The sequence below is a fragment of the Pithys albifrons genome, chromosome 6 (genome assembly GCF_047495875.1).
Source record: "Pithys albifrons albifrons isolate INPA30051 chromosome 6, PitAlb_v1, whole genome shotgun sequence".
NCBI lineage: Eukaryota > Metazoa > Chordata > Aves > Passeriformes > Thamnophilidae > Pithys > Pithys albifrons.
Window position 1 is genome coordinate 36,255,845 of NC_092463.1, and position 13,898 is coordinate 36,269,742.

The 13,898-nt window shown below is 37.1% G+C and overlaps 1 protein-coding gene across 7 annotated transcripts in view; it reads left to right on the top strand.

Moving 5' to 3' along the window:
• Positions 1–13,898, top strand: part of PCNX1 (pecanex 1) — an 88,367-nt gene that overhangs the window by 22,754 nt on the left and 51,715 nt on the right. For 4 of the 7 annotated variants that reach the window (XM_071558217.1, XM_071558219.1, XM_071558220.1 and 1 more), the window contains one exon: positions 10,042–10,174. The exons of 2 other annotated variants lie outside the window; for them this stretch is intronic. In XM_071558217.1, coding sequence (XP_071414318.1) covers positions 10,042–10,174 — 133 coding nt within the window. The remainder of the gene's footprint in view (positions 1–10,041; positions 10,175–13,898) is intronic. One more of the 7 variants, XM_071558218.1, reaches the window with a different exon arrangement.

The following is a 13,898-nucleotide window of genomic DNA, read 5'->3' on the forward strand; positions in this document are numbered from 1 at the left end:
AGCTTACCTGTAGTGGCCATTATTAATATAGATTAATGGTGGCATTTAAACAAAACCCAAACTATTGAGTGCTCTGATTTTTTTTTTATCACTTTTCATGATATTTCAGCTCATTTTCTTGGTTAGCTATATTGACTGCCTTAACTGGAAGACTTTGTGTCATGGAAGATAAGTGGCTTTAAAATACCTTTTCAGAACAGTATGGTATAGCTAAGATTACTTCAGTCTGACTTTGGGTATTGTTGGAGGGTAGGGGCTACCACATAATCTGGATATTATAGCTAAGCACACAAATGTTTCATAACATTTTATTTTAGATCAAGACATAAATGGTTTTAAGAAGTTGTAGCAGATTTTCTGTTCTTGTTATATAGACTGCCTAGACAAAATATAGTGACTATTTTACCTTAAAAGGAGAGGCTTCTAGCTGACAGTGTTATGGTTTTGTTTGGGGTTTCTGTGTGGCTGGGTTTTTTTGGTGAGTGCGTCCCCCATCGTTGAAACAAAAACTATAAACATCAACACAGTTAATTTCTGGGGAGGAAAAAGAGGATGTGCCACACTGAAGTTCAGCTGTGTATTTATTGCAGATCAAACTTGACTGGTTTACAATTAGTTCAGACCTATTTAGATGCCTTCACTTTACCAGTATATGCAGATTGTTATTTTTTTAATTTCTTTGTTATTTCTAGTAACAGAGTTCTGCAGTAGGTTTAATGAAAGAGTCCAAGTTGCTCCTCTAGTATGAACTCTGCAAACCAAATACTCAAAAGATACTCTTCTTATGCCTTGTTAAAGTGACAATGCCTCTTTATGTCTACTGAGAGTAATTTGACTTAAAAAAAGGCTGTTTTATGTTTTTACCATTTTGACTCTATGCTTTCCTTAGTAGATTTAATTTCATTTAAATTCGCATTATTACAGCTTAAAATTGTTAAGTTTCTTTCCTTATGTGTGGAGGATTAATATGCCTTACCTTACAGAGCATGTGAGACTTACATGTGCTTACTATTAGTCAGTAGTCTGAAAGAATTCATTAACTGGTGCTGTGTGTTATGAAATATTTTGTTTGCTCTTTTGAAGAATGAGATGGTGGGGAAGACAAGCCTTAACATCTATTAAAGCAATCTCAAAGCTACATGTCTGTAGCAGTTTAAGCAGCAAAGGCTTGCCGTCATTCTACCTGCCCTAATCTGTTTCTCCGTTAAAATTTTACATGCTGGTCATTTTCAAGTTGTTAGTATTTTTAGTAAGTGGCAAGCATCCAGGTGTTCCTTGCCCATGGGCTACAGACTGTCTTTAAGGAGCAATCTGAAATTGGGTTTTTCAGATTTGGTGACATCAATGGTTAGTAACCCTTTCTGTATATTATGTTTCTTATTACCAAGAAATGAGGAAGTACTTCCTTTATGGTTGTAAAAAGTGAATGTCATTCTGCTTGTTTGTTTTTTTTTTGAAAGCAAAACAAAATTTTGCTTTTCTTTAGCATTCCTTTATGTTGTCCTTCTCCACTGGTTTTCTTCTGTGTGTGTGTTGGTTTCTCCCCCCACATTTATAGCTTCCATTACAAAATTTGTAACATCTGTATCTTTAATTGTGCCTTTCTTCTTTAGGCTCACTTATGGACTAATAGTACTGAGAGAAAATGCTGTAATGTCTGAGAGTTGAAGTTGCTTGATAGTTGTATTTCTATTGAGTTGTCTTCACCTCTTGGGGGGTCACTTAACATACATGTGTAATATAAATACATATCATATTTGTATATATGTATAGTAGTTATTTGAAAAAATTTAAGTTATTGTCGAAGGTGAATTACAAAACAAGCTTGGTTCTGATTTTCGTAAGATTAGGGGATGCTGGTTGGATGTGACTTATAGAAGTAGTCCGGTTCAAACTCCTCCTGAAAAGATTATCTCATATTTTTATGTAAATATTTGAATTATCTGTGTTAGCTTGCGATGACTTTCTGAAACAAATACTTAACAGATGCACCCTGGATAGCTAAAAGACTGATACTAACACCACCTCCTCTTTTTCAGTCAGCAACTTTCATTCCTGTTTTCTAAAGTTGACTCAAATAGTAATTAGAACTTAATTTTATATTTCAGTTTTTAGTCAGTAAACTGAAAAGTACATTCTTACTTCTGTAACTGCTAAAATGTGTTTCATAATGAATATGGCTTTTACTAATCTACTGAGCAAGATGATACACAAACTTGTATGTATTTCACTTCAACAGATACAACTTAGTAGTTTCATTTCTGTATTATTATGGCAGGAAGTGGTGAATGACTCACTTGCTATGAGTGCATGCATTTGAATAGCAGTTACAATTCCTTAAAATGCAGAGACAGTATCTGAAAATCCTGAAATTCAGTATGTGTGGTGGATATATAACAAAAAATGGAAGATCCTTACCATAGCTACCCTTGTTTAACTACTCAGACTCTAAAAGTAGCTACTGAATTGATGAGTTATGGATTATCTGAAGTTGTTCAGATATCTGAAAGTTTTCCTACATGTCTAGTGATATTTTGGAAATACCACCTTTGCAGTGTCCTCTGCCTGATTTCTGTTAGATGTGTGTTATTTCTGGATTGGTGTTTGTAAAGATTGAAAGAACCAACATAATTATATGACACAGTGGTGTTTTGTGAAACTTGAGCTGACCTGAAAAGTTAAGTGCTCTCCCCAGTTCTGTATTAACTGTAAAAGATGTGCCCTTTAAGTTGCTCCTCTGTTTTACAGCTTGCTGTAGTTTAAGCTTTATTTACTGTAAGTTCTTGAGACACATACATACCCTTTTGTGAATAAAACTGCATGTAATGTAATGCTTTTTTTCCTTCTGTACATTGCATAGCAATATTGGAGTAACAGCTCATACTGTTCCTCCATGTTTTGGCGTCTGCAGTACATCTCTAGAGGGAGGCCAAGTAGGGGTTTGTGAGTTTGGGTTTGTTTAGCATTTTACATGGTATATGGAAACCTGTTCATATTTTCAGTCTGTGTGTATTTGTACATATATGCTTAGTAGGTCTGCCTGTGATCATTGCACAGTGTCCTCTCCAAAATTAAAAGTACAATTCAGTTCTCTGTTATGTCAGCTGTTACTAATATATCACTGGTGTTTTACTGTGCTTATGTTACACCTGGTCTACAGTTACAACTTTTGTCAGTGTTGTGGAACTGTTCCATGCTTGCTGTGAGTCGCCAGTTCAGTCAAACTGCTAAACCAGGCACTGTTCCATGAGAAATCTGAGTTTAGAAATTTTAGAAACTGAAAAATGTGTAAAGTTACTGTCATCTGCTTGTGTGCATGTTGCTATCTCTGTTAATGTGTGCAGCAGGACCTCTTCTGAAACTGGATCCAATTAAGCAGGTAGGACAAGTAGAGAGGGCTCTCTTCTACATGAGGTTCCTTCTTAAAACAAAAAGATTGTATTCCATTACTTAATTCTTTCAGATATTAATTAGCAGTGTCATAATGTACGTGGATTTTTGTTCAAGCATGACACAGAAATTTTCATGTTAGCCCTTTCCAATATCTGACTTTGGAAACACTGTGTTGTACTGTCACAGCTTTTGTGTGTATAAGTTTTTTACAGAACTGCCTCTGATGTTGGATATCTCATTATCTCAGTAGGGGTCAGATTGTTGCCATTCAACACAGAAAGATGTAGACAGTGTTAGGAATGATGTGTGAGGCTACAGTGGAGTTTTGCAGTTTTGGAGTTTAACAATGAAATAACACTTGGAGTGAATTTTCCATCTACTTATCGTTAATGACTTCTTAGTAAAGCACAATTTTAGTATGTTTTGTGGGCGCTTCATCATGTCTGTTTTGTTCCCTTTCTGGTATTTATGGATAATGTAAAGGCTTTCGTTAGGTCACTTTTACTATGTTTGGAAGGAGTGCTTCAATTTTGTTGACATGTGCTGTTCATAAATTTGCTAAGTATTCATCTCAAACACAAGTTGAGTAGGAATTCTTACTACTAGATAAAAAGGAGGCTAACTTAAGTTTATAAGCAACTTTTTCCATGCTGCTTTGTAGATGTGTGTGGGTTTACTGTTAGGCATACAGCCAAAAAGAGGCAAGAGCTCTGTGAACTGTGATGGAAGTGCTCACTTTCTGGCAAATGTAACTATGAGATGTAACCCCAGGATGTATTGAAGTTGATTACTAATTAATGTTTGGTGTTATAGTTAAGGCTGTGCAGCGCAAACACGAATTTTGCGGATGACTCACTAATGTAGTATGCCACATATGAAGGAAGGGCTGTGTTCTGAAGACTTGCAGCATCTTTTCCTTAAGGTGAATAAATCTAAATACAGAGTTAACTTTTGTAGAGACTAATACAGACTATGGACATTTGTCTGCTATGTGAACTTAATATTGTTTATTGTTAGCCGAATCCCATGATACAGGACTGTATTGGGCAGGGGATCAGATGAGTTCTTTGATCCAAAATCCATTAATGTGTTATATTCAAGAGGTCTGTGTGAGTAACCTAATGTTTTCAGAACCAGAATAATTCAAGTGGGAAGTACAGTGAAGTAGAATAACTAACACTCCTAGTTTTACTTTGGCATTAGTATGAAAATTGGACTGTCAAGCTGGTCTGTAAAAATGTTTGGTTCAGAATTCAGCCGGATGGTTTTATTGTTATTGTCCTGCTTGCTACCTCCTTGACAGTGTTTTTCTTTTCTGATTCTTGTAGTGACTGTTTACACATAATTGTAAATATTTCTAGTCTCAGACTTGGTTTTGTTTTCTTTCCCCCCCTCCATAAATTCACCTACAGCACTGAAATTGTGGGATTTGCTTTCCTTCCCCAATTGTGTGTTCTTTTCTTCTGCCCTATTTTGTGGTGAAAGTTTGTACCGTGGAGATGTCCCTGTGTTCTACATTGTTTCTCCTTTGCTGCCCACATCTCCATTCTTCAGGAATATTCATTATATTCATTAGTGATATTTTTTGTTAGACATCCACAGTGAGTTATTGTACTCTAAGCTGATAATTTGATTTTTCATCTGAGAAGTGTAAGAAATCCCTGCAATTGTAGGTTTTATTATGATGCATAATAATATGGTGAATAACAGCTATATACTGAAGGTATAGACTGAACAGACTCCTTTACACCAGGGTATCTTATAAGTATGGTTTGGAAAACAGGGTTAGGGCACATGAAAATAAACTAGGAATGCCTCAATTATGAAGAGAGTGGTGGAGTGAACCAGTAAATGCATGTGAAAGGTGTCCTTTCTCAGGGTTTGAGCACATGAGCTGTAGATGCTTGATATGGAAGAACAAAATTTCAGCTGTTTCCTTTGGTGAAGTATGTTCTGTTTTAGAAGACAGATTTCATTGCTTGTGTGAGTGCACGAGCCATAAACAATTCATTTCAGCTCTTGATGAGAATAGGTAGGCTTAGTAATTAAAGTGATTGCAAACAAATCACAAATTTCCATTTGATGGGGAGAGACATGCCCAAGCATTGCTCAGGTTCCATGCCCAAGGATTGCTCAGGTTCCATGCACACCTTTAACCATCTTTAACTTGACATGTTCGAAACAATCTGAGCATCAATGATGGCACTGGGGGGGAGGGTCTTTTTCTCTTAGGGCTTTTTTTCGTCTTCTTTCTTGAGAAAACTGAGTGACACAGTTTCCATTGTGGTGTTTTGGTGGTTTCTTTTGTTGCTTGCTTTCCAGTTATACTGATGTTTGCAGTTTTATTCTGAGAACTTTGTGGTTTTCCCCATGGATACTTCACTGCTGTATTACCTTCAAGCTGTATCTTTCCAGGAATCTTCTTGTGAAGAATTTACCAGTATTTCAGAATTTATAGAAGGCATTGGGTTTAGTATTTTTGTGTAACAAAATGAAATGGACTTGTTCATGCAATAAGATTAGGAAATTCTGCTTCTTCAACTTCCATTCTCAAAGTTTTGGTGAGAAGCAGTGGTAAATAAGTGTTTGTATCAATGCTCCCATTTGAAAGAAAATACTAGTTCTTTGTTTCTTAAAGCTGGTTGTATTATACTATGGTCTTGTAGTTGTAGTGTAAAACTATGAGTTTTCAGTTTTATTTAAATTTTTGAAGAACTACAGAGGTTTAAGTCAAAACCTTTCCACTAAAGTATCATTTGTAGTGTCTGATGACAAATGATATCCTAGTGACTTTTTGAGTAACTGTTATTTTGGCTTTTGTCCAGTCAGAGGTTTTAATTTTAATGCAACTTTCATGGATGTGCATCTTCATGAGCAAATAACAAAAGTCTTATTTCCTCTTTGAAATGAGATGTATTATAGTTGGGAATAGGTGTGTTAGGGGTTAAGTTTGCTACAAAGTTGTCATTAGGTCTCCACCTCTTATTTTATTGATCTGTGGGATGTAAGTTTGTATTTCAAACTCACGCACTTTGAACTTCAAACTTGAACTGCAAACTTGATTTTTCTGTTCTTGAGAACAAATAACACCAGGGACTCACATTCACATGACAACGTGCAGAGGAAATGTATACTTAAGTTTCTTGACATGAATTAATGTAGTGTTTTTGTATAAAGTGTAGAATAAAACAAAACAAAAACAGAGCACATTTTAACCAACATTCTGTAAGCTCCAAGGCTTGTCTTCCTCTGTTGATCTAATTAAAGTAAGCAGGAATTTAAAAGTATAATCTGTGTTATCTCTTCCTGTTATATCTGTATTTTGTACATGAGTGTAGATGTTGGATCTTGCTGTTCTGGAGACCAGAGTAAGTTGTTGTAAGCAGCAGTATTGGTCAAGTGTGTGTATCACATTGTAAATATTAAAGAAAAACTACTGATTTTAAAACAGAGCAATTTCCCTCATGGTTGAGCTGCTCTTGGATAATGGTAGAAGGTAATTTAGGAACTTATTCCTACTAGTGAACTCACAAGTAGTTGCTCTGCTCCTTATTAAAGGGCAGTAGAAACACAAATAATACAAATTATTAACATAGGTAACTTTCCATGCTGGTATACATTTTTTAGTTGTATGTGTTCTTAAAAATTATTTTAAAACAAATCACCAAAAAGCCCGCCACAAAAACAAACAAAGCCCAGCCAACAAACAACACAAAACCACAACCAAACCCAAGTTTTACTCAGTTTGGCTTTCACACTTGAAACTAATCTCTGCCCAGCTAGCCTTTCCCCTCCTCCCACTTTCTTAGTCATGATTTCAGTATGTAGCTTCTTGATGTTGTTTTGTGTTAGCAGACCTGGAGCCTGTTAGTTTGAAAAGTTCTCTTTTCAAAAGACCTTTCAGGCTTTCTTAGTGATCGTGAATGTCACCACCTACACTGAGGAAGAACGCATGAAGATGATGTGCATTGAACAAAAGTTTGAAGATAAATCAAAAGTCTCTGTAAATTAGGTAGAAAGATACATCAAAATCCATTTTGACCTTTAAATGTTAAAGTGAAATAATACAAAGTTCAAAAATGCCAAAGCTGTTTGCCTGTGCAGCTTTAATCTTCAAGTGCATACAAGGGTTTTTTCCCCAGAATGTGTTTATATTTGTGTTTTTCTCAGAGGACACTGCCTCTGTCAATCCTTGAGGTGGACTTGGCTTAGTGATAAACTGGAGCTGTGTAGGAAGGTCTTCTTGTGTTTCTGTAATCTGGGCTTCAGTTATTGCAGAAGGTGGTGTTGGTGAGTAAAGGACATGGAAAGAAAAACATGTTGTCAGTGTTAACTTTGCTGCCTTGAAGAATTGCACTTAAATGGTGCTTTTGCTAAGTAGTTGCACTTGATAATTAGGATGTAATGTGGTAATTCAGATATTTACATTTCAGTAGACTAGTCACTGTTCTTTACTTCATGGTGGTTGACTATGATCTGATTACCAGAATTGCTGTGTTGTGAATGTGGATTTTTGTATGCTGATGTGTAGACTAGAAAAAATGACTTTCACGAATAGACACCCAGAATTAGTGGGTGGTTTTGACCTAGTATGTCAGGATTCATACTGTCTTATTGAGTGTGTTTTACTTGCTCTGTACTTCAAGTATGAGAGCTATAGAGAAATCCTTGAAGAAATTAGGCAGTTATTAAAATAAAGCTGCATATTAAACCACAAGAGAAATGTATTGAATTCTTGCCAAAATACACCGGAAAAGAAGTGTGATTTATTTGTGCCTAGAATTGTAAAACAGTTGTGGAGGAATGAGGAGAAATGAGCAATCCCACAGGTTCCCTGAAAATACAGGAAAGGACTGAATTAAGGATGCCTTTAACTTTGGGTGTTTTGGTAAGGAAATGCTTGTAACTTGAGTGTTGATGTTAGTGTATCTCTTCATGTAGTTTCTTAGCTTTCACTTAGTAGCCTGTTATTTGTGGATGGAATTACTCTTCTTATCTGCAGTCTTGATTGCTGGGCCATGGCAGTCAGACACAGCCGAAGTAGGTTGCTGTAGGTTGGTACTTCCTGTAGACCAGCATTAGGATGTTTGCTGGTAAGTTTTGAAAGCTTAAATGCAGCCATGTTGTAACTCGAACTGTGCTGAAGTGAACATGTGCTACTGTGACTGATCTTTCTGCCATTAAAAAAGGGCATTGCTCTCTCTGTTGGGTTATTTTTGTGCTTTGTTTTGGGGGATTTTTTTGGTTTGGGTTTTTTGTTTGACACATCTCTTGCTTTTCTCACTTTAGTAACTTGGCTATGGGACGGTCCCGTGGTGTAAAGGAGAGCACTCTGGACTCTGAATCCCAAGGACCTGAGTTTGAGTCTCAGTGGGACCGTCCCCTGGCAGTTCAATGCCTCCCTGCCATCCCATCCCGTCAGATCCCGGATGCTCAGCAGGGTCAGCCCCGGTTAGTACCGGGGGCTGTGACAGTCCCGAGGACTTCACTGTCACTGTCCAAGCTCACTCGGCCGTGGCAGATGGACCTTGGGACTTAAACGGTGGGGCCAGTTCTGCACACGCTGTGCCTCACCTGAAAAATCCACTGCGCAGGCTGGAAGGGCACCCACGTGGGGAGAGAGCCCTGCCCAAATCTGCATTCGCGAAGTCTGCCCATACATACATACAGCTTGGCTACCAAGCTGTGACTTCCTGTCAATATTGTGATTCTCCTCTTGTACTGACTTCATGTCAGGTTTTTTTTCTTCTCCTTCCCTTGCCTGGCAAACCTTATTTTCTTTGGGACCGATTCATTTGAGCTCTCTAATGCTCTGCATTCAAATTGGCAGGAGCTTCCTTGGCTCAGGAGGAAGACTTTCAGATTGTAGACCCATCATGAAGCAGTCCAAATCTGTAATTGTTCAGACTATGAAGCTTAAGGAGCACAGGTGGATTTGGGGCATATTATATGGACAAATATTTGAATCCCTTGAGTACATACAAACTGTTTTTCACATGTTGCTTTATAAGTGAACCAAACCTTTTGTTTGGGGACTTGAAATAGGAAAACCATCTATCCCTACAAAGAAGTTATTTTCTCACTTGTTCTCAACCCTCCTGCTTCTGTAAATTATATTGTAACTAGTCTAGAATGAGCCACATGTATCCCTTGCTGCTCATGAGGAAAAAAAAAAGGCAACTCTTTTTGCCCCCTGAAAGATCCGTGATGAGGTTGACCCCAGACCTGTTTGGCAGATGTTAAAAAACTGAAATGATTATGACAACTTTGCTAGGTTGTCTTTTAGGTTTCTGCTTAAATGAAATAAAGGGTGAGATCAGTCTTGTCTCTTCCTGCCCTGTGTAAAGGGAAGGGACTTGGGACATCCGCCTTCTTTTGCACCCTGGCTATTTGGATCTTGTGGTAAAAAACAAAACAATAAAAAGCTCTATTCAAGAACAACCCGGAACCACCCCGATTTTTGCAAATAACTGTGTTGTGATCCTGTCTTGAGGCAGGTTATTTGAACAGTCAGGGCATAAGCTACTTTTGTTATTGCAAGTCAAGTTGATTAACTTGGGGAGGGTCAGAGGGAAGAAAGCAGTCTTAAGTTACTGTGTACGTAACTAGGATGGGTTCTGATTTGACCTAAAGTCTGTCTTGATGCAGCAGCACAAGCCAGCGAGGAGACTGTCACATTTCGCCGTGAACGCAGCACTTTTAGGCGTCAGGCAGTACGGCGCCGGCACAATGCAGGGAGTAACCCCACCCCTCCTACATTGCTCATCGGATCACCCCTCAGGTAGGGTATCTAAATGTTCCACCATATTTAGCATGCATGCAGCAGACCACTTCCCACACCCACCAGTGTTACCAGAAAAGCACTTTTTACTTCCTTCCCCGCCATAACCTCCTTGAGCTGTCACTGCATGTCACTGTGGGCTTGTTGAGTTGTGCATGTATATGTGGCACTATTTTAAAAATGGTCAGGATAGCCAGTCTCTAACATGTTGTGTTTTCAGATTGATACCAAAAATAACTAACGCTAACAAACTTAGACTCAGTGATTTTTTTTTTAATCAAATATTTTATAAACTTTTACTTTGAATCAAGGAGAAAAACTGAAGAAAACAGTATTCACTGCTCCCCATTTTGATTTTCTTTCCTTTAAGAAAATAAGGATTAGGGTCTGGTACTATGATCACTTTTCATATCTGTAGGTAGTGAGAGATAAGCATAGTAGCAAAATGACAGAACATTATAAAAGCGATGTAATACATACAGAGGCTCCAAGTCTAAAGGCAGGTAAACCTTTTTGAATAATACCCTGCAGCTTTTTACAGCAAAAGAAAAATAATTAAGTGAATAGAATGCACAGTACCTCTTAGTATTAAATCTTATTGTGTGGCACTTCATGTGTCTTGGCAGTATTTAAAAATATACTCTGTACATGTACCCCAGGAGTCCCCAGCCTTCACTGGCCCATTGCTTTCAGTGCTGAGCCTGGTGATCTGTTGCACAGAGCAGCTTTGATCTGCCAGCCTGAGCAGAAGAAACAGCAGCCACAATAAGTTTTTGAATTTGCTTGTTAAATTTTTCAGCCTCTTGGTTGCCAATGGTATTGTAGAATCTGGTGAGCATAAGAAGGAATACCCCTCTATGCATATCAAAATAATTTTTACTTCATGTACATGCTAAATATGTAGGAATACTTGTATGTGTTGTGTATTCTTAATGATCTTCCTTCGTCTGCTAAGCAGCTTTTGTGTTTTTGGAATATTTGTGTAATTTTTTTGAACTATTAAAAGCTACGGACACTGAGCAATTATAAAGAAAATACTTTGCACAGTATTTTCAGAGGGTGGCAGAGAAATTGTACCATCTTTGTGGCACCACTGAAATAATCAAGGATTAAGTTTGTAAATTTTCCTCAGGCAGGAGAATTTCAAGAATGGTCCCTAAAAATCTAACAGGAGGAGGATTGACTTCTGCCATATCAAGGACTGAAAACAGTGAGATGTGTTTTCAGTGGCTAGTGCAGTATGTAGTAGGAATCACATAATTGCAGATTTTTTTGTTAAGCTTTTGTCTTGCTGAATGTAGCTTGTTCAACTTTAAGTTAGTGATTTACTTTATAGTGAGGGATGATAAAACTTGGCATTCTGTCAAATCACTTTTGATTTACCTGACTGCCTTCATTTGCATCTGATTTTTCTTTTTCTCCTTTTCTTTATAAAAGAGGGTAGTATGGTTTTGTGAATTGCTTCATAAGAGGCTGTGCAGGCTAATCAAAGTTCCTCAACTGCATTAGTCAGGAAAGAGTTTTCTTTCTCTAAAAGAGGTATAAAGGAGGGAAAAATAGAGGAGTCTTTTAAACTGTGGTTGACAGTGCCCTCCTTTTCAGTTGTTAAGGTTCCCATGGCTTAAGCTCAACTTCAGTGGGAGATCATGAGAAAACTGAAGTTGGTGAAAGAAACTTTTTAATCAGACAAGATGTTCAAGGGTAGAAGAGCAGATGGAGTATTCTAACCTTATATATCCTCTAAGCGTCCTCCAGTTACCTAAATTTATTCTATTCTAAAGAAAAAAACTCCAAAACCCACTCTCTGTATTTTCTCTAACATGTTAGCAAAAATATTTGTATTATAAACATACTCGGAATTGAATACTTAGTGAAGTTACTTTGCCCAAAGCATTGCTTGTAATGCTCAATGCCTGTTCCTTGGAGGGCAGATGAATTACCTTACTCCACCCACACACCAAAGTGCTGTCAGATTTGTTGACAAAATTTCATTGGGGAATGTATCTGAAAAAATATACTATTGTTCTGATTTCTGGATGAAGAGTCCGGAAAAAAACTTTATTATGGGTAGCTTAATTTTAGTGCAAATTCTGTGTTGCTGAAAGAGGAAACCGTTAAAGATTTTTAAAAAAATCCTGTGTAAGTGAAGAAATACAAAGATATTTTTAACCAGTAACCACCAAGATGTTTTCAAAATATCTCTGCAACTGTACTGGCATCACTTGTATGTGCTGTTGGTGAGTTGCCTCAGTCTAGCTCCTGATACTGCTAATCCATATAACTTCAGATATTAAACTTCTAAGAGCATTATGTTTACTAATCTTTAGTTGCCCTGATGTCTTATTCTTCATTCTTATTCTTGCCAGCAAAACTTTAATCTCTAATATTCCAACTCTGTCATAAAATTGGATGTTGTGGGGATATTCCCTGGAACCTGTTGAGCTAAACCTGATTTTTTTTTTATTTCATTTCAATTATAGCATTTTCTTTTGACTTTCTCTGTGGAATGTTTAGTAAAAGATACAGTAGTGTTATATATGTGTGTCTTTGGCAATGATAGACAAATAAAACCTGGTCTAGTAAATTCTGCTGGTTTGATGCTAGATTAGATACAAGAATACTTTGCCTGAAAACTTAAAAACCAAAACGTACCCCAAACCCACACTAAAACCACCATCCACTCCTGCTTTTGTCCTGTGTAAATGTCAACAGTGTCGTGGGCACTTGAAAAACAAGTGTGCATTGGCATCCCATGTAATAAATGGTGTATGCATGTGTGTGACTGTCTGAAGCAGAATTTTGTTCCTATTAAATAGAGAATAAACACATTTTTTATACATCTGTACAGTCAGTTGACAGTGATATTTTGGTGGGGTTTTTTAATTGTGACAGATGTGGATAACTACTCAAAAAGCAGCTGTGTATAAACCCTTTGATATGTACGTGCCACTTAAGGCAAAGCAGTATTTAGCATTGTTTTGGTGTTGCTGATAATATTTAAGGGAGATAATGAAGTCTGGCACATCTAACAGTGTCCCTAGGGCTTTTATTGCAGCATAGCTCACTGGAAGTCTTGAGTACAGCAGCAAAACACTGAATTCAAATTTCAGAATAAAATAAGTTAGAATATGATAAATAATGAGTTGCAGTTCTTTTCCCCATGAACTGTGTGCATGTCTGCGTTTTTTTGCATGGGCTTTTTTTAATACTAGTTCTTACATCTATATTTTGTTTCCCAGTGATGCTCTAACAAAAGAACTGAAAAGTAGATGTTCTAGAAGATACTGTTAAAAGCAAGTACATCAGATAAAACCCCTCAACTCTTAGTAAGAACTTGTTTTATTAGTTGCCTCCTTTGCCAACTGTAGCATCACACTGTAAACAGTGAAGTGTTAAAAGCAACAGGTTGTTGCTTTTGTCTGTCTAAAACAGTTCCACAGCTAATGACTGTGATACATAACTTCTTTAGGTTCACAAAATGAAGGATAATAAAAGCACTGCTCTTGTAAAGGTGGGATATCAATTGTAAATGTCAGGTACTCTGATACTTTGTCTAGTATTAAATGTTTAATATTAAACAAGCTATTAAAAAAACTCTGACTTTGGTAAATAGCTTTATAAAATAGTTTTGCAATGAGAAGGCCATGAAGAGGAGAAATAACATTTTCAAACTGTGTCTACTTTTGGCTATAAATGTACAAATTTCATTGAAGCCCAAGTTTAC